General features: G+C 42.1%; 1 protein-coding gene across 1 annotated transcript in view; it reads right to left on the bottom strand.

Moving 5' to 3' along the window:
- The window catches only part of DENND5B (DENN domain containing 5B), a 98,609-nt gene extending 83,609 nt beyond the window's left edge, over nucleotides 1-15,000 (bottom strand). Inside the window, exons 1-3 of the mRNA XM_054718613.1 lie at nucleotides 14,949-15,000; nucleotides 11,311-11,376; nucleotides 7,666-7,775 (exon numbers count right to left, since the gene is read on the bottom strand). Of these exons, the coding sequence (XP_054574588.1) occupies nucleotides 7,666-7,775; nucleotides 11,311-11,376; nucleotides 14,949-15,000 (228 nt within the window). The remainder of the gene's footprint in view (nucleotides 1-7,665; nucleotides 7,776-11,310; nucleotides 11,377-14,948) is intronic.
- Between the last annotated feature and the right edge of the window lie 6,120 nt (nucleotides 15,001-21,120).

Here is a 21,120-nt window from a genome sequence, read left to right as displayed (position 1 = left end):
GATTGTAGGAAGAATGATTTGAAACACTCTTGCTCCAGGCTAAACTCAAACTTGTTTAGTATAAAGCATGGCACATTTGCCGAATGAATACATTAATGAATGAACAAGAAAACAAAAACGATAGCTGGGGAGTACAGGATCAGACTCATTTCATCTCTTGATTCAGTCTGTAGTTCTCTTTTTACCTCAAGTAGGCCATAAAAGAAACATAGTGACCTCTGAAGTCAACATAAAGATTTAATTTAATCGATAGGCTTTCCTGACACCATAAACCACAAAATTACAGCTTGAACTATTCTTGAACAGCTGCCAAATATTCCCTTAAGGGTTTGTAGCTTTTTTGAGCACACAGTCAAACATTTATAGAGAAAGCTTGCCAGAAGTTGTGCTCAAAGTAAAGAATGACTTTCTACACTACATATAACAGATGTTAAGAATTCTTAAATTTTCTTCCTACAAATCAAAAAAAGTAAGAATTATATTTCTAATCTGAGAACCATGAACTGGAAAATGCTATTGCTTTTTCATTTTTTTTTTTTATTATTATTATTTTTTTTGCTTTTTCATTTTTAAAAGTAAGAATTGTTGCCTGGCTGGCGTGGCTCAGTGGTTGTCGACCTATGAACCAGGAGGTCATGGTTCCATTCCCAGTCAGGGCACATGCCTGGGTTGCGGGCTCGATCCCCAGTGGGGGGTATAGGAGGTAGCCGATCAATGACTCTCTCTCTCTTATCACTGATGTTTCTATCTCTCTCTCTCTCCCTTCCTCTCTGAAATCAATAAACAAAATATTTTTTAAAGTAAGAATTATTATATGAATTGTCAGGTTTCTTTATTGAAAATTTTAACTTATTTATTGATATGAGAGAGAGAGAGTCATTGATTTATTATTCCACTTATTTATGCATTCATTGGCTGATTCCTGTACGTGCCCTGACCGGGGATGGAACCTACAACTTTAATGCATTGGGAGGATGCTCCAATCAACTGAACTACCCAGCCAGGACATCAGGTTTATGTTTCAGAAAATCTGAAGTAGAAATCAAGATACTCATTATGGCATTCAACTATCTCTTGTTACTCCCTAATATTGCTATTTACTAACAATACCCCCTGCCCCATACCACTCTCTCACAATAAAACGGCTAAAAATTCAGAGTTGTCACTGTTGCCCAGATTGCCACTGGAAATCAAAATTAATTTAGCAAAAAATGGGCTCACAATGCTGTGTACATCTCCTGGTTTGATTGAGCAAATGTCCTTATTGTCCCTCTGGACCCTTTATTTAGGAAGTTTGGCTACAATTTTAGTCATCCTTTTTCTCTTTTCTATCATTCTATGATTCCTATGCCCCCTCTCTCCTATTACCCAAATAAAAGAGAAATTACTCAGAAAACTCTGAAATAGTCAGTTTGCTTTCCTTCCTACTTTCCTCCTTCCCCTCCTCTCTTCCTTTAATATTATTTTATAACATGTATTGCATTAGACCTTGATAACTTAAGACAAGTATGAAAATAATCCCTACTTCAGGGAGCTCACAATCTAACAGGAAAAACAGACATAGTGTAAACCAACGGCTACAAAATGATGTGATCAGTGCTGCTATGGAATATGTTCAAGATTTATAGAAATAGGGAAGAGAGCACCTAACTACTGCTTAAGGGATGGTTTTGCAGTAGAGATGACATCTGACTAGACAAGGATGGGGAAGGGAAGTTTTGTAAGCAAGTAAACTTTCCTCCACTTACTCAGTGATGTGAACCCCTACTATGTGCAAAGCAAGGGACATAGCAACGAGTGAAAGTGTTCCTGGCCTAGTGGTGAGATGCAGAGTTATAGCAGGAGACACGGAGTTGACAACTAACTACATAATAATTAACTGCAATTGGGAGAAGTGCTACAAAAGGTACAAGGTGCTAAGAGAACCCAAGGGAACCTGACTGAATGTTGGGAAGGTGGTGGAAGATGGTCAAAAATGGCTTTTTTGAGGAAATCACATTTAAATTGAAATCTGAGGGGTCAATAAGAATTTACTATGTGAAGAAGAGCCTTTGAGAGAACCAACAGCGTAGGCAGAAGCTACAGTGCGAGGAACGGGAAGGACAGGAGCAGGAGGCCAACTGACGTTACTGCAGGAGTCCAGGTAAGAGAGCTTGGTGGCTCGGACTATGGTGGGTGTGTAGAAACAGAGAGAGGTAGATACATAACTGTCTGCATAGGAGGGAGGGTGAAAAAGTGAGAGCTTTCAAGGGTGATACTAGACTTTTGACTTAAGTAACTAGGGAGATGGTTGTACTGACCAAGGTTGGTGGGAAGATTGTGAATTCAGTTTGGACATGCTGAGTTTGAGATGTCAGTGTGATAGTCTTGGTGTGATGCTAAGAAAACAAGTGGGCTACCCAGGTAATGACTGGATTAGAATCCCATTCCTATGAGTTTACTATGAGACACAAACTTAAATTTGGGTTAAAATGAGTGCTTACTTTCATTCTAATGTCAAACCTATTAATGTAACTAAGGGTTCTCCATTTCAAATTCTTGCTGAGTCCATAAAGTATATATAGTGCCCTTTTCTTTTTGAATCTTGCAAGACAGGCATCTGAATAGGTTTTTTTCCAGCCAACCCTTTACTCTTTGCTTATCATTCCATTCCACCCTTCTTCATTATTAAAGTAAATAATAAACTGTAAATTTAGCTTTACAGATTGTAAACTTAGAGCTTTATAATAGTTATCACTCTTTTATTGCCAAATATCACACATCAGATGTTTCATTTAGGATATACAAAACAGAATCTTTATATTTCATACTAGAGGCCTGGTGCACAAAAGTCGTGCACTGGGGGGGGGGGGGGGTCCCCCAGCCTGCACCCTCTCCAATCTGGGACTCCTTGGGGTATGTCCGACTGCCGGTTTAGGCCTGATCAGGCCTAAACCGGCAGTCGAACATCCCTCTCACAATCCAGGATTGCTGCTCCCAACCACTCGCCTGCCTGCCTGATTGCCCCAAACCGCTTCTGCCTGCCAGCCTCATCACCCCCTAACCACTCCAATGCCAGCCTGATCAACGCCTAACTGCTCCCTTGCCAGCCTGATCACCGCCAACTGCCCTCCCCTGCCGGCCTGGTTGCCCCCAACTGCCCTCCCCTTCAGGCCCGGTCCCCCCCAACTGCCCTCCTCTGCCCTCCCCTGCTGGCCTGATCGCCCACAACTGCCCTCCCCTGCAGGCCTGGTCGCCCACAACTGCCCTCCCCTGCTGGCCTGGTTGCCCCTAACTGCCCTCCCCTGTCAGCCCCCAACTGCCCTCCCCTGCTCGCCCCTAACTGCCCTCTCCTGCTGGCCTGATCGCCCACAACTGGCCTCCCCTGAAGGCCTAGTCCCCTCCAGCTGTCTTCCGCTGTAGGCCTGGTCGCCCACAACTGCCTTCCCCTGCCTGCCATCTTGTGACCACATGGGGGCAGCCATCTTGTGCAAGGGCGTGATGGTCAATTTGCATATTACCTCTTTATTATATAGGATAGCTTGCTTCAAAGGTATTGACCATATTTTCTTTCTAACAATTCCCAGGTTCACTGCATTCTTTTTTTTTTTTTTTTTACTATGTTTTTATTGGTTTTAGAGTGAGAGGAAGGAAGAGGGACAGGGAGAGAGAAAGAGAGAGGGGGAAGGAGAGAGAGAGGGCAAGAGGGAGAGAGACAAGAAGAGAAAGAGAGAGGGAGAGGGAAAGAAATCGATGTGAGAGAGAAACATGGATTGGCTGCCTCCTGCACTCACTCTTACCAGGGATTGAGCCCACAATCTGGGCTTGTGTCCCGACTGGGAACTGAACCAGCGACCTTTTGGTGCACAGGACAACTCTCAACCAACTGAGCCACAGATTCTTAAGGAGAAGATCTATCTACTAGAACACTGCATAAACGATCTGGATGCCAATACAGAGTACTCAGAGAGATCTGAAATGGGGGAAAAGGCAGGAAAACTTCAGCTCTATTTGCAATGCTTTGCTTTAAGAGGAAAGGTATGGATCTGAAGCAAAGTGTCAGTGTTGACATGTGTTAGTTCTGAGTGGTGGGTATAAGATTGTTTGTTGTATTGTTCTCTGTTTTATGATACTTCCATCCCCATCCCCATAAAAATCTCTGAATTAACAACCAAAAGATATATAAAAAGCAATTAATTCAGAAACAATTTCACCTGTCACTTGTATCTATTTTCTATTATATTTGCATTGTCCTCATACACGTGGAATTTTTTTATTTAATGAAGTTCACTGCTTTGGGGTACTTAACTTCTGTGTGAAATTACTGACCCTTATTTCAAAGCACCACTGTTGCTTGTTAGAGGAATGACTGATACTACAGAAGGCGGTGACTCACTCCTTGGAGTGGGATTTTGCTAACAGCAAGAACAAAGCTCTAGACACAGACAATGGTGGGGGAGGGGGGAGAGGGAAAGGCCTGGAGGTGGGAGGAGCAGTCTGGAGGGGGTCAATGGGGGGCGAGGAGGGGGAACATCTGTAATACTTTCAACAATAAAGATAAATCTTACAAACAGAACAAAGCTTTATGCCTTTGGGTGGAATAAATTATAGCTTCATACAAATGCACTTACTAATAAATCAAAGAGGAAATTAAGGGCAGTAAATCTATGACCCAAATGCAGACTAGTTTAATGGGATGCTTTTCAGAGATTTTCAAGGAGTGCCAGCAAATCCCTTTAGATTTGCAGCAATGAACAAAATGCTGCGTGGTGCTTAACCATCAAAATACACACCTATGTGTTTATTCTTCAGAGTTTGCTGCTTACATAAAATAACCTCAGAGGCAAGGAGGGAGGAAAATAGCCAAGACAGAGCAAGGAAATGAATAATTAATTTAAAAATTAATTTTTTGCAGATAGAAGCAAAAGCTATCACGAATATCTCACCTTTAATCCATTCAAATGACTAAAAGAAAAAAACACACACACACACCAGTGTGATATTTGGTTCCAAATGACTGTGGATTTAATTAAGACCCTAGTTCCGGACACCATTCTAATTTCTCACAAAATAATTTATACTTTGAAATATCTTACTAATTTAAGAGGATCAAGTGTTATAATCTATTTACATTCTTGTCCATTTTTCCATTGCTTTATTTTGACACTCTTTACTATTTTCCCATTAATCTGCTGGCATAAGCAGCTGATAAATTATTTTTTGTCACTGCTGCTTGTTGACTATTTTAGTCAGAAACTTGTCTATAATTCTCCAACTCCCATAAATACAACAGTTGTGTTCTACTTCATGTCTATAGTTTTGTCTTCATCAAAGAGGAGGCTGGGCTCCGCAGTATTAACTTCCAGTAAAATGGCATCTCTGGTAATTTTGGTACTGGGTGACAGTTTAGAGGAATAACTACACTGGACTCTGTAATGACTTAAAGTGCCAAGAGGCTTAGGCATTTGTCCTTAGAAAAATTACCATGCTACTCTCTCCTTGGTGCAAGCCCCAGACTGGAATGGGTTTACTGTGATACAGAAATACCACAAAGGTCCAGTGTGACCCATATCATCTTGGCGCAGGTCAAAACTAAGATGCATAGTTTTTCTTTGGGGGAGACAGCATGCGGGAGGTTGGGGGGGTGGTGAGCTGGAGGGAAAAATGATCTGGATTTAACCTCTGAGACTCCCTGCATAACTTTGGACAAGTAACTAAACCTTTGCAACACATGAATTAGGGTCCTCAATGGGTACATGCAAGCATGTATGTGAAAGTAACATACATGAAGTGTCTAGCAGGCATCTACTAAACATTAACTTCCTTCCCTTATAGTAACAGGGTCTTTTGGCTCTACCTTTAAAATACTTAAAAAAACAAAGACAAAATAACCCATACCGATTAGTGTCTCAGTCCACCTTTAATCATTTGGGTGCCCATCATGCCTGATCTCTGATTTGCTCACTTTGGGGCCCCCTGATTTTCATAATCACAGAGTTCAAGGAGGTCTAAAATATTATCCAGGCTTCTAAGCAGGACCCTCCCTAGTTTCACGAATATCTCACTTTTACTCCATTCAAGTGATTAAAAGAAAAAACACACACATCAATTGTGATATTTGGTTCCAAATGACTGTGGGTTTATATTATAGTTAAGACCCTAGTTATGGACACCATTCTAATTTCTCACAAAATAATTTATACTTTGAAATATCTTACTAATTTAAGAGGATCAAGTGTTATAATCTATTTACATTCTTATCCATTTTTCCACTGCTTTATTTTTACACTCTTTTCTTTAATATTTTCCCACTAGAGGCCCGGTGCATGAAATTTGTGCATAGGGGGGTGTCCCTCAGCCCAGCCTACACCCTCTTCAATCTGGGACCCCTCAGAGGATGTCCGACTGCCGGTTTAGGCCCAATCCTACAACCAGCAGTCAGACATCCCTCTCACAATCCGGGACTGCTGGCTCCTAACCACTCGCCTGCCTGCCTGCCTGATTGCCCCTAACCACTCTGCCTGCCAGCCTGATAGCCCCCTAACTGCTCCCCTGCCGGCCTGATAGACGCCTAATTGCTCCCCTGCCGGCATGATCGTCCCCAACTGCCTTCCCCTGCAGGGCTGAGGGGACTGGGGGACTCTGGCTGGATGAAGCGGGGCTGAGGGGACTGAGGCTGGATGAAGCAGAGCTTGAGGGGGCTGGGCACCGCCATCTTTTGAGGGTGTGACAGTCAATTAGCATATTACAGCTTTATTGGCTGTGGGTGCCGCCATCTTTGTGAGGACATGATGGTCAATTAGCATATTCCCTCTTTATTAGATAGAATTAATTTGCAGATCTCTAAATTATCTGCAAACTATACCCTACTTAGTTAGGCCCAAGTATCTCTAAAGAGACTTAAAATCACCACTGGTAATGCATGACATTAATTCAAAGCCCTTACAAACAAATTCCTACTGTTTAAATGACACACTGAAGGTCCTTTCGCTCTTTACTCTGTGACTATGATACATTACAGGCCTATCATACAACATTTCTTGAAATGTGAGAACTGTAATCATATTCCTTCCATCAGGATTCTTTCCAGGAAAACAAAGTAATATCACTGTTTATCAAAGCCATCTCTGTGTTAGTTAATACAAACTCACAACACAGCTTAAGAGTAGAAAAAGAAAATGGTTTAGAGGGTCCGTTGTACATAATTATTTGCTATGGGGACCCTAGGCAAGCTACTGAAACTCTCTGAGTTTAATTTTTTACAACTATAAATGAGTATATTATAATATAAAAATGTATATTTAAAGAATTAAATAATACCCTAGCTGGTTGCCCAGTGGTTAGAGCACTGGCCCTTGGACTGACGGGTCCTGGGTTCAATTTCAGTCAAGGGCATGTACCTCAGTTGCAGGCTCGATCCCTGGCCGTGATGCAACCAATGTGAGAAAGACATCTTACATGGATGTTTCTCTCTCACTCTCTCTTTCTCTCTGTCTCTCCCCCTCCCTTCCCTCACTCTAAAAAAAAATAAAATAAATTGAAAAATATCCTTGACTGAGGATGAACATAAATAATAAATAATAATAATAAATAAATAAATAATAAAATAATGTAAGACATTCAAAATAGTCACTATTGTCATCTCAGTAAAATAAAAAGGCTAAAAAGGAAAAGAAAAATACATACCATATTCACTGCATCTTGATCAAAAGGGTTCCACTCTATATTCTGAGGATAGTGGGCCAGAACCTTGGATTTGAATGTTCTTCTCAAAGGACTCTGGTCAAAATTTTCACCTATAACAAATAATTAACAATTAGTTAATATCTAGAATTTCCTCAAAAGCATGCCCTAGCTTTAATTTTATTTTGTAGCTATATTGACTGATGGTATTGAAATCTAATTCAATTTCTACTTCTAATAGTCTGCACTGTAAAATTCTCAATGGACAAATGAAAAAAAAAAATAACCACCTGTAATAAAAGGTCTGCATTGAAGACTTTAGAATCTGAATTTTTAAATACTGGCTAGACAATTGATACTAAAAGTCAGATATGATATAATCCTTTCCGTCAACTAATTATTGTCCTCACTGCAGTATGTAATGATAAAAATATCTATTTGGAAATATTTAATTCATTAAAGAAACATCCTGAATTAAACTGATCATACCTCTTATGATCCCGAAATTTTGTACATGGACAGACCCAATGCTGCAGTACTCAAAAAGGGCAATGGGCTTAAATTTCCACAAAATTCTCTGCATCTCCAGGCTTTTACAAGAATTAACAGAGTTAGAAACATCATTACTGAGTTGTCTAGCTTAGTAGACAAAACACACTGAACACACTAAACTCTGGAAAGAAACAATCTATTCTAAACCAAATTTATCACCTGTCAAAAATCTGGAAAGAAAAGTAGACTAGTCTTTGATCGTTATATATAAGAAAATTTAATAACAGATGTCAGCTCAGTTCTTTATCTCCTCGATCAAATTAGCTCCCATGAGACCTGTTACCTACAAATGCCTTAGTTTCACAAACTATTTTAATGTGGATGGATCTTAAATTCTCAATTTCAAAAAGTTGAGATTGAGAAAGTAGAAGACCTTGGAGCAACATTACTCTTTCTCCTGTGTTTTTTGTACTTTTAAAGTTTACTTTTTAAGTGCAAAACACGAGCTGCTATATCAAAAGATAAATGCCAGTTACCAGTATTTGTAAAAGTAAAAATATCATAAAGCAATTTATGAGTCACACTTGGACATGTAGTCAGACTCCGTTTCCATTTTTCATAAAAATATGAAGAGATGAGTATTAAAACACCTTTTAGTGCAAAACAGATCACAGGAGAGAAAAGGCACACTCTAAAACAAACATGTCAAACTCTCCGCCCGCGGGCCGCATGCAGCCCACAACAAATATTTTTGCAGCCCAGCCAATATAACGGTATGTAAAAAAACATTTCAATAAAAATTTCATAACTTAATTTTTACAATATCCTGTTATACATAATTATTAATAACTAACTACAACGTTCGCTGATGACTAGATTACTATAATCATGTTGCATTCATTTCCCTTACACGCCTTATGTGCAGGTGCACCATTTCTCTCCACTAATACTAGCAGCGAATATTTTAGCAGCCAATTGCCACATCATTAGTCTTGGACTGACTTGTTTGGTGTGCGCAACAGGAAATATTTCGCTTTCGGAGAACAAGAAAAATAGGTTTATTTGCGTTACGCTTATTATTTTGTGCAATTATTCAGGGTCTGGTAAGTTAATGTTCAAAAAAATAATAATTTTTATTAAAGTGTTCTATTATCTTATGGTAACAACTACTCATTTATTTCAGCCCTTTGTATTCAGCTCGTCTCTATCAAAATAAACCTACGTTTCTATGAAAATTTGAAGCTTTTGCGGCCCACATAAACTTAAACCTTGTTTATTTGGCCCGTGTTAGTCTTTGAGTTTGACATGCTTGCTCTAAAATCTTGCTGGAGATTGCAATATAATATATAAGAGCTTTTTTGAATAAAGGCACATAATTTAAATAGATTTGCTGCAAGTAACCTACTGTTTCTAATTTGAGCCCTTAGCTAATGATTATTTTCCTTTGGGTTTGTTCCTCTTATTTATTTAGGCAAGCACTTCATCTTTCTACCCCATATTTCCATCTTTTAAGAGATGGAGTAGAGAGCTTTCACTTCTAGGAGACAAATGTCAAAGGCATCCCTAGGGAAAGTTATCCATTTTTGCACCATGCTTCTAAGGGTCTGTAAACATCAAAAAGTCAATGGGAAATGGTCCATGAGTCAAGTGTCTGAAGAAAAGAGTTTATTTCAGGAGGATGAATGCCATCTTTAAGCTAATCCTGTATTCTAGATTAGTCACTTCTTCATTTTTTAAAAAAAGTTTACTTTTAACTTTACCTCAAGTCAGAGAAAAAATAGAACAGACACTTCCTCCTGGTTCTGAAGGTCTATCTGCTGACTGTGCTACTGACAGCAACAGGATAGCCTCAGAAATACACAGCCACTAAGAAACGCCCTCCTTCGCCCACCCTCAAATTCACCAAATGCTTATTGTTATCATCCATGAATGTAAGTAAAATATGAAACACTGTGGGGCATAAGAAACAGCACCTACGCAGGACGGATCTCCTTGAAACACTTACCTTTTAAGGATTCCTGCCTGAGTTCAGTTAAAATAGTAACATTATCCTCATTCATATACGAAGTTATAAAAGATAAATCAGAAAAGTCACGACAGTGCCATTTTCAGTATAATTGTTCTGCTCCCTAAGGAACACCACACCCTCTTGAGGACCAATTAATTAATCACCAGAAGAGAGAGAAGGAAAACCACCTCCAGAGAGAAAAAAAATTCACAAAAACAAAACCCAAAAAAACTCATGAAACAGAAACCCAAATCTAACAACAACAACAAAAAAAAAACACAAAAAAACAGAATCATCATCACCACCACGATCATCACCATCACCACCACCATCACCACCACCACCACCACCACCACCATCACCACCACCACCACCACCACCACCACCACCACCACCTTTCATTAGACTGCCATAAAGGGGGGTGGGGGCTATAGGAAAGATCATTGCAATATATGCAGCTGTCTTGGCAAATATTATTTTGAAGGAAATTAGGAGAATAAACAACTACGGAGAAATGCTGGTAACACTGTTAAGGATTTAGAAATGAGTGGGTTCAGCTACTCCTACTAGCACCAGTCAGAGAAGAAAACCTGGAGATGCCTTTTGGAGATGTGAAATGGGGGAATAACCTTATCTTCTCATTTTGAGCCCAGGTTTTAATAAACCTCTAACTTAGAATCTATTACTAGGACTTAGCAGGAGAAATGAATCAGTCTAAGAATTTGGATTCCCAGGAACTAGAAATTATATATAAGCATCCTTTACTTAACTTAAAATCCACATTCAAACATTATCCTGAAATGAACAAGGATTGTAAATTTGTGCAAATATTAATACCCCCCACTACAACTACATAAAGACTTAATTTCAAATAATACTGTCAAGTAATCTCCTCCTAAACCTAGCTGCAATTAAACTCTTCCCCCTAAAAAATAGGACATATCTGCCAAGAGAGCTTACAGGCTCATGAATAATTTTTTTCAAGGCTTGAAGCAAATGCAATCTTTAAAAAAATTAAGATGAAGAAGAAAGAACAGAAACACAAAACAATACCTATTTTTTGCCTGAGCAAAACTGAATAAACAAACAATTACGATGGGCTTGGGTGAATTAAAATAATTTCTAACATCTCAACTTTTTATTTTTACCTGAGGTCGTATTTGCAGCATCTTGGCTCCTGCCATGACGATTTGCTTCTAGCCATTGGTACAAAACTACATAATGTAACAGAAACAAAAAAGCTTTATGAACAAACAAAAAAGCAAAAAATTTGACTGTGAAGAATGGAAAATGAGAATAAAAAATTAAACAAAAGCAATCAACATGAAACATCAACATCAATGGAATGTAACTTAAGGCCAATAGTATGCAGCTTATAAACTAGTAATAAGAAAGGAAAGAGAACAGGTCATTATATTTTACTAGAGGCTCGATGACGAAATTTGTGCAAGGGCCTTGGCCCCAGCCCCTGCCTGCCGCCCCCGTGGGCCTCTGACGCCTCTGCCTCGGCCCCTGCCCACTGCAGCTTTGTCCGGAAGGACATCCGGTCTAATTAGCATATTATGCTTCTATTATTATAGATTGTAATAAGTGAAATGCTACTTAAACATCTGTAACTGTTATTCAAATGGGGAAAAGCACACATTCTTTTCTTAATAGTAATTTGAAGAGAAATATCAGGAGAAAGCTTATGTTTCTACTAGAGGCCCGGTGCACGAATTCGTACATGGGTGGGGTCCAGCTGGCCTGCCCTGATTGGGGCCAGCCAAGAGGAGGAGCTGCGGGCAGTTGGCCAGCCGGCCCTGCCCTCGATCTGGGGGTGGGGGTGGGTGGGGAGGGTGATTAGGGCAGGGCCAGCTGTGGGGAGGGGCCGTGGGCAGTTGGCCAGCCAGCTCTGTCCCCTCGTCAAACTCCCAGTTGAACTCCCAGTCGAACTCCTGGTGGAGAGGACAATTTGCATATTAGCCTTTTATTACAGAAGACTAGAGGCCCGGTGCATGAATTTGTACATGAGTGGGGTCCAGCCGGCCTGCCCTGGTCAGGGCGATCAGGTCAGGCCGGCCAGGGGAAGGGGCCACAGGCAGTTGGCTGGCCAGCCTTGCCTTCGATTGGGGTGTGGGGGGGCAATTAGAGCCGAGCTGGCCGTGTGGAGGGGACGTGGGAGGTTGGCGGGTGGCCCCACCCCCTGGTCAAACTCCAGTCAAACTCCCGGTCGAGGGGACAATTTGCATATTACCCTTTTATTATATAGGACAGTCAGATATAACAAAGTATGATAGTAAGACTAAATTAAAAACTATATCCCAACCTCTACACACCTATCAGAATGGCTGAAGTCCAAAAAACTGACTCGCTGGCAAGTATACAAGTGACAGAACTCTCATAAATTGCTGGTGAAAATGCAAAATGGTACACAGCCACTTTGGAAGACAGTTTGGCAGTTTCTTACAAGGCTAAACATAGTCTCATCGTATGATCCTATAGCCTCAGTATGATCTGGAGAAAAACATCAAATTCCAAGAGGAGAAATCTACAATATACCTCATGAATACGTGTCAAAACTGTCATGATTATCAAAGACAAGGGAAGTTTGGGAAACTGCCATAGCCAAGAGGAGCCTCGGAGACATGACGGCTGACTGTAACGCGGTACATTGGATGGGATCCTCCCAACACAGAAAGGACATTAAATAAACACTGAGGGAATCTGAATAGAGTACAGACCTTAGTTAATAATGTACCAAAGTGGATTAATTAATTGTAACACATGTATCATACTGCTAGAAGATGTTAATGATAGGGAAAACTTCATGTGTGGACAAGGGGTGAGGGGTGTAGGACCTATGTACTATCTCCATTTTTCTGTAAATCTAAGACTGCTCTAAAAATCACATCTGTTTTAAAAATTACATTCCAACATTTAAGATAAGGACAAAAGCATATAAGTATATTCAATATTATAAGAAGTCTACCTTTTGTAAATCACTATGCAAGCATAAGCTGAAGTTTGCTCTGTACCAAGATTCCACTTTAATCAACTATCCTCATAAGCACTTTTTACTAACAAGTGTCAACTTCAGGAAAAAAGCTTACTAGAGTGAGGACCAGGCTATGAAAGAATCCACATCAGAGCTCGGTAACTGAGAGGCGCTAAAGAGTGTTAAACTTCTGGACGCCAGGCTGATGTAGCTCAGTGGTTGAGCGTTGACCCAGGAGGCCACTGGTTGATTCCCAGCCAGGGCACATGCTAGGGTTGCAGGCTCAATCCCCTGTGAGGGGCGTGCAGGAGGCAGCTGATCGATGACATTTCTCTCTCATTGGTATTTCTACCTTTTTATCCCTCTTCTTCTTCTCTAAAAAAAATCAATGAAAACGTATTTAAAAAAAAAAAAAAAACTTGGCAGGGGGAGGGGAGCGGGCTGGAAGGGGTCAATGGGGAGGGGGGGGGAAGGGGACACATAATACTTTCAACAATAAAGATTAAAAAACAAAACAAGGAAAAAAAAACACATTCTGGATGTTTTTATGGGTTACCTAAATGTCTACAGCTTTTTGACATCTTTGCAGAGATGTCAGCGTCTCCTTTAAAGAGTCGAACAATGCAGGGTCCTAAAGGCCAGGGGAAGCTGCCTGTGGGGCTCTGGAAATGACGGAATAAAGAAAAGACTAAAAGCACCCTGAAGTCACCAAGGAAGCTATTTGGATCTTTAGGGACAGTCAGGACTGTGAACTGACACCCATCATCAGGGACAGAGGCCCAAAGCAGACGGACCTCTGAACAGCCCCACACACACGTGTGTGACGTCCCTGGCTGAGGGTGCCCCTCATGAGGGCACACAAAGTCCATCTCCTCCAGGACTCTGCACTCCTCTGGGAGGAAAACAACTGTTATTGGTACTGGCATGAAAGAATTCAAGAAGCAGACCACACTCATTAAATATATAGTACAGGTATTTCCTCTTTCCAGTTTGCAGGAATAATGACTACTCGTTAGAGGAGAGCGTAGTAGTATTAGAACATGACACAAAAATCTCCCCATTTGGCCCTAGCTGGTTTGGCTTACTAGTAGTGGATAGAGCGTCCGCCTGCGGACTGAAGGGTCCCAGATTCGATTCCAGTCAAGGGCACAGGCTCAATCCCCAGTGTGCAGGAGGCAGCCAACCAATGATTCTCTCTTATCATTGATGCTTTTCTCTCTCTCCCTTTCCCTTCCTCTCTGAAATTTATTTATATATATATATTTTAAATCTCCCCATTTGGAAAAGCAAGCATCACTCTCACAAAAATGAGACACAAAGTAGAGAAAACAATCCACTAACTGGTCTAACAGAATAGGCTCTTATCTAAAACCCACTGGGTCCTGATTAAGGTGAAAACTCTTGGCTGTGTTCAGGGTATCACTAGGAATATTTACCATTCGTTCCAATTACTTCAAAGAGCCCTTGTTTCTGATTTCATCAGAGAAAATGAAAAAAAAATTAATAAAAATGAAAGTCATTCCAGGTCAATCTACTCTGGCCAGTGATACAGAGAATTGTAAGCAATGCTGTTAGAATGCTGAGAATACCCCTCTTCTCACTGTGGCTGGGAGCGTGAGACCTGGCCTTTTGGTGGCTCCATGCTTCCCCTCACTGGCACTGGGAGTGGGACCCTACCCCAGCTCCTAGCCACTGCTGAGGATTTCTATAGCCTGTGCGTGCGGCTGCAGGTAGAGAGGGATTTGTGAGATGGGTGACCTTGGAGCTGCACCTCAGCCTGGCGGCCCTGTTACAGATTTCTTCACTTACCTCCTCTCTGAACCTTCTCATTCCTAGGGCCCCAGTGAGTTCCCTCCCTCATTATCCGTTTCCACCACAGACTACTTCTGCCACCGTGTTTCTCTACAAAGCAAGGTCAAGTCTCACAACATTTCCCTATCTTCCTGTCCCTGAAGGATACCACAGAAGTCTAGATGTTTTTTAAAAAGTTTGCTGATAGAAAGAAAAGGAAAATAGATGGGAAGTTTAAAAAGGTAATTAATCTCTTCTGCCCTGTCCCTTTTTCATTTTAAAACACATACAAAACCACCACCACCACACACACACACACACACACACACACACACACACACACACGTAATATGGACAAAATATTCAGAGTGAAAATGCTTCCCCAGCACTTTGATAAAGGCGAGGGGAGGCAATGGAGAACTCTGGATGCTGCCCATGAACTCCATGCTGAGGAGGAAAGGAGAGGATGTGGTGGTGAGGTAACTCTTCTCCTTTGTATGTCTGTCCACACAGGTTTGCAAAGACTCAGCCTGAACTGGCATGAGCTGGGGTTGGAAGACAAAATACTGAACAGCAGTGAGTCCTACAAGACAGACTGACTGGGGAAAGAGAAATGGGAGGCATGTGGAAGGTTACAGGTTGGAAAGTAAAATGAAGGGGCACGACTGTAGCATTCACCTGTACATGAGTTGTCCTTTATCACAGTGGGCTGTCCTCTTCCAAGCAGATCCCCCAGGAGGCACACTTACCATTTATTCTGATGATTCTGGAACTATTTAAGTAATCTCTGAGCGGGCAGCATGGGAGTAGAGGCCTGATCATCACCATCCCAGCTAACACATAGAGTTTACTATATGGCATTGTTATTCCAAGTGCTCTACAGATATTAGCTCATTCCGTCATCACAATTATTCGATGAAGTAGGTACTATTATTGTCCTCAGATACGGAAACGGAGGCACAGTAAGTGTAACTAACTTGTCCAATGTTAGACAACTAGAAAATTCAATCTGACTCCAGAGTTTGTGCTCTTAATTCTACATATGAGGTCATCTCAGGAAAAGATATTTCAGGCAGGGGAAGAAGCAAGTGCAGAATCCCTAAGGCAGAGATGAGCTTGTCATGGCTGAGATGCAGCAAGAGGCAAGCACGGAAGATGTCAGAGAGGCAACCAGGAGTCAGATAAAACAGGCGCCTTGGACAGAATGGTGAGAACTTTCGATTTTATGCTAAGTATTATGGGAAGTCACAGCAGCGTTTTAAACAGAGAAGGGAATTTGTTTTAGAGAGATCACCCTGGCAGCTGAGAGAACAGACTGTAGTGGGTGAGAATGAAATAAAAAGACCTACCAGGAGGCTTCTGCAATAATCCAGGCAAGAGGTGATGGCAGAATGGATTAGGGAAATAGAGTTAGGGTGGTGAGAAGTAGTAAGATTCTAAATAATTCTGAAGGCATAAAAGATATGACTTGCTGACAGATTAGATGTGAGAGAAAGGAGTTGTCAAGAAGGATATCATGATTCTACAATTTTCGGTCTGAGCACCTGGAAGAAGTGTAGCTATTTACTGAAAAGAGGAACAAAGGAGAAGGAGGGGGTTTTGGATTTGGAGCGGGGGTGTCAGAGGGTTGGAATACGAATTCATTTTGACTATGTTAGGGTCTAAGACACCTATTAGATATCCAAGTGAAATTTTTGAGTAAGCATTTAGATATATGAATTTAAAATTCAGGGGGAGCCCTGGCTGGTGTGGCTCAGTTGGTTGGGCATCATCCCACGCACCAGGATGTTGCTGGTTTGATTCCTGGCCAAGGTTGCAGGCTTGATCCCGAGTAGGGGACATGCAGGAGGCAGCCAATCGATGTTGCACTCTCACACCAATGTTTCCATCTCTCTCACCCTTCCTCTCTCTCTAAAAATCAATAAACTATTCTTTTTTTTTTTAATTTCTTTATTGATTAAGGTGTCACATATTTGTCCTCATCCCCCCATTCCCATCCCACCTCCCTCCCCACGCATGCCCCAACCCCCTGTTGAACTTAACCGTTGGATAGACTCATATGCATGCACACAAGTCCTTTGGTTGAACTCTCCCCCTCCCCCCACCCAATAAACTATTCTTTAAAAAATAAAATTCAGGGGGAAAGCCAGAAATTCAGGGGTGAATAACAAATAGATGGCATTTAACATCACAGGGTTGGATATGATCACCTAGGAAATGAATGTAGATGGAGACAGCAAGGCCAGGGTCAGAGCTCCAGGGGACTCACATAACAATAAGAGGTTGGGGAGAGGATGAGGAACTGGCAGAAAGGCAAATGAGAAAAAGCAGCCAGTAAGAGGGAGAAAAAAAAAAAAAAAAAAAGATAAAACAAACAGAAGCATGGCTATCATGGAAGCCAAGTAAAGAAAATGTTTTAACAAAGAGAAAGCTGATAATATGGAAGACACTGTGACCTTGACAAAGAGGTTTCTGTGGAGTGGTGGGGTGAAAACCAGTGTGGAGTTGTCCAAGAAAGAAGGCAAGAGAGGAAGTAGAGGCAGAAAGTACAAACAACTCTCCTGAGGGCTTCTGCTGGAAAGAAGAGAAATGGAGGATAACATTGGAGGAGAATATGGGGTTGAGGGAAGGGTTCTGGGTTTGGTTTTTAAAGATAGGAGATATTAACTCATTCAAGTAAACTTCCAGCTTGCCTACAGTGTGCCAGGAACTCAGGACAAAGACCAGTCGAATTCTAATTAGGCACCGTGCATCCTACCACCAAGCACACAACACAACAGCGGCTTATTTCATTGCAAAAATCACCTAACCACAGTCCTCTGATAACGAGAAATAAACAAGTGTTTTGCTCCTAATCCATGCTTGTCATACTGTCAGTGTAGGTAGCTAGATATTAACGAAGGAAAGGAAAGGGAATCAAATAGTATTAAGCATAATAAACTAGGGAACTGAATCAGACAATTAGCCTGCTTGCTTCACTAGGAAATTACAGCTTCACACACTCCCCAGGGCATCCTCCACCCTGGGAACCTAATCCTCCTAAGCCAGCAGGAAGGAACATTATGGGGGAGGAATAAAAACAGCAGGAGAGTCCTCTGCTGGGCGCATGGGCAGTAGGAGCCAAGATGGTGCAGGGGGGTGCGGGGTGGGGTGCTCCTACTCTGAGGCATGCGCAGTAGGAACTAAGACATGCCCACAGAGGCCCGTCAGTCTAGCCTGGAAAAAAGATAGGATTGGATAAGGGACACAGCCCCCACCCCTCCCAAGATCTAGGAAATAAATTAGTGAAGGCAGTGGTCAGCAAACTCATTAGTCAACAGAGCCAAATATCAACAGTACAACGATTGAAATTTCTTTTGAGAGCCAAATTTTTAAAACTTAAACTTCTTCTAACACCACTTCTTCAAAATAGACTCGCCCAGGCCATGGTATTTTGTGGAAGAGCCACACTCAAGGGGCCAAAGAGCCCCATGTGGCTCTCGAGCCGCAGTTCGCCGACCACGGGGTTAAGGGGAGGTCCCAGCGCCAGACTGGGAAAGATTAGGAAGTTGATGGGTTGGTTTGAAAGGATGCCTGGTTCTTCCCAAGCCTGAGACAACATAACCCAAGTTTTAGAAAGTATTCTCTCGAAAGGGGGAGAAAACGGGAGATATCCGTAACACCATGAACGATAAAAAACACATAAAAAAAGAGCAAGTGTTCTCTCTTTCTCTGGATTGTTGGTTTGTGCCATTTTCTCTCCAGAGCAGCCATGTGCCCCTCGCAGCAGCCAGGACTCCAAGGGTGGGTCTGGGCACAAGGCCCCGGCTGCGGCGGGAACAGAAGCTAAGCTCGCTGGATGCGGACAGGGACTAGACTGGACTGAATGAACCAATGGTGCAACACGCCTGGACACTGGCCCCGTTTCTGGACCTGATGAAGACAAGGCTGAACTTTTTCAGAGCAGAAGGAGCTAAACGCAGGATAGCGCTTTTTGTTTACTTCAGCTTCAATAAGCCTTCCCACTACTTCCCATCCTCCCACACCCGGGCCTCCACAATGTTTTCCTTGCGACTCTGTGAGAGAACCCCATTTCCACTGGCAACTATCCCTTTTGTAATAAAATAAGAAACAAACTTTTAAAGTCATTGAAGTATTGTAACTGGCATCATGAAACTCTCTAAGAGGAAAGGTTCCATAACTTTTTAGGTTAATACTCAAATAAATACCAGGTGTTCATCAGTGCTTAATAGGTGATTTTGATTACTTTGAAGAATATATAAGTGATTTTCAAATCATAATTATAGCCAAGAAAGCAAGGTTCTAGTTCTGGTTGAATATCTGGGGTCTAGTAGCGTAGGACAAATCACAATTCCTTTAAGGTTCCCTCACATATAAAATATCAATATTTCGTTACTATAATAACAATGCATTATTAGTAATACTAGAGGCCCGGTGCACGAAATTCATGCACAGAGGGGGATTGTCCCTCAGCCCAGCCTGTACCCTCTCCAATATGGGATCCCTCTCACAATCCAGGACTGCTGGCTCCCAACTGCTTGCCTGCCTGCCTTCCTGATTGCCCCTAACCACTTCTGCCTGCCAGCCTGATCACCCCCTAACCACTCTGCTGCCAGCCTGTTTGCCCCCAACTTCCCTCCTCTGCCGGCCTGGTCACCCCTAACTGCCCTCTCCTGCAGGGTTGATCACCTCCAACTGCCCTCCCTTGTAGGCCTGGTCCTTCTCAACTGCCCTCCCTTGCAGGCTGGGTGCCTCCCAACTGCCCTCTCCTGCTGGCCATCTTGTGGTGGCCATCTTGTGTCCACATGGGGGCAGGATCTTTGACCACATGGGGGCAACTATATTGTGTGTTGCAGTGATGATCAATCTGTATATTACTCTTTTATTAGATAAGATAGAGGCCTGGTACAGGAGTGGGGGCCAGCTGGTTTGCCCTGAAGGGTGTCCTGGATCAGGTGGGGGTTACCTTGGGGCATGGGGCGGCCTGAGCAAGGGGCCTGTGGTGGTTTGCAGGCTGGCCACACCCCCTGGCAACCCAAGCAGAGGCCCTGGTATCTGGAATTTATTTTCCTTCTACAATTGAAACTTTGTAGCCTGGAGCAGAGCCAAGCCTGGGGCTCCTTCCGAGGCCGGCAGCCATTTCTGTTGGGGTTATAATTGAAACTTTGTTGCCTTAAGCGGGTGGGCCCAGCCAGGGTGTGCGGAAAGCTTTGCTTCCCCTGTTGCTGGCGGCAACCCTGGCCTGCTCTCTCAAGCTCCATTCTGCCGCCATTTGTTTGAATTTGTTTACCTTCTATAATTGAAACTTTGTAGCTTGAGTGGAGGCTTAGGCCTGGCAAGGGCAGGCAGGAAAGCTTGGCTTCCTCTGTTACCTAGGAAACCTTGCTCTCTGTGGCTGTAGCCATCTTGGTTTGGGTTAATTTGCATGCTCACTCTGATTGGATGGTGGGCGTGGCTTGTGGGCATGTCGGAGGTATGGTCAATTTGCATATTTGTCTATTATTAGGTAGGATTATTAGCCATCTATCTTATGAGATTCACTTATCCAATTATTTGTGTGAAAGCATATTAATGTTATTATTCATGTTGCATTTTGTGATACGTAAAACAAATCCTCCCCTATTGCTAAAGGACTTATTCTCTGCCAAAGAGACCCCCAGAGGGACACCTGTTGTTGCCTTTCAGTAACAAAGGAAAGCCACCTACAAATAAAATATTTATATCTGACAAGTTATACTATAGAGCTAGAGTTCTAAGATGATTCAAATTGAAACTTTTCCGCTGCATGACTCAAAGCAGCAGCTATTTGCACACAGTTAAAACAGACCTTTCCCTCCATTTCCATTCATTACTTTTCGCTGACAATACTCTCTCACACACACATACAAAAAATTTACCTAGGGAGTCAGAAGCACGAGCAACTCAATTTAGTTCACATAGGGGTACCAATCAATGTTTCCTCTTACCCTCTTTAAAAAAAATCCTACTTTAGAAATCAACAAAGTTCTCTAAAAGAAAGATATAAATTACTAGACAGGGAAGAGGTGCATCCATTTCACTAACATGGTCTATGCAATTTTATTCTAACAGCAAAACAGGGCAAAATAATGCTAGTAACAAGATTCACTGGAGAAGAGAACCTTCCTATACAAATCAAGCAGAAGCATTATTCTTCCCACAACTACTTGAA

The sequence above is a fragment of the Eptesicus fuscus genome, chromosome 7 (genome assembly GCF_027574615.1).
Source record: "Eptesicus fuscus isolate TK198812 chromosome 7, DD_ASM_mEF_20220401, whole genome shotgun sequence".
Lineage (NCBI taxonomy): Eukaryota > Metazoa > Chordata > Mammalia > Chiroptera > Vespertilionidae > Eptesicus > Eptesicus fuscus.
This window is presented reverse-complemented; position numbering and strand designations above follow the sequence as displayed.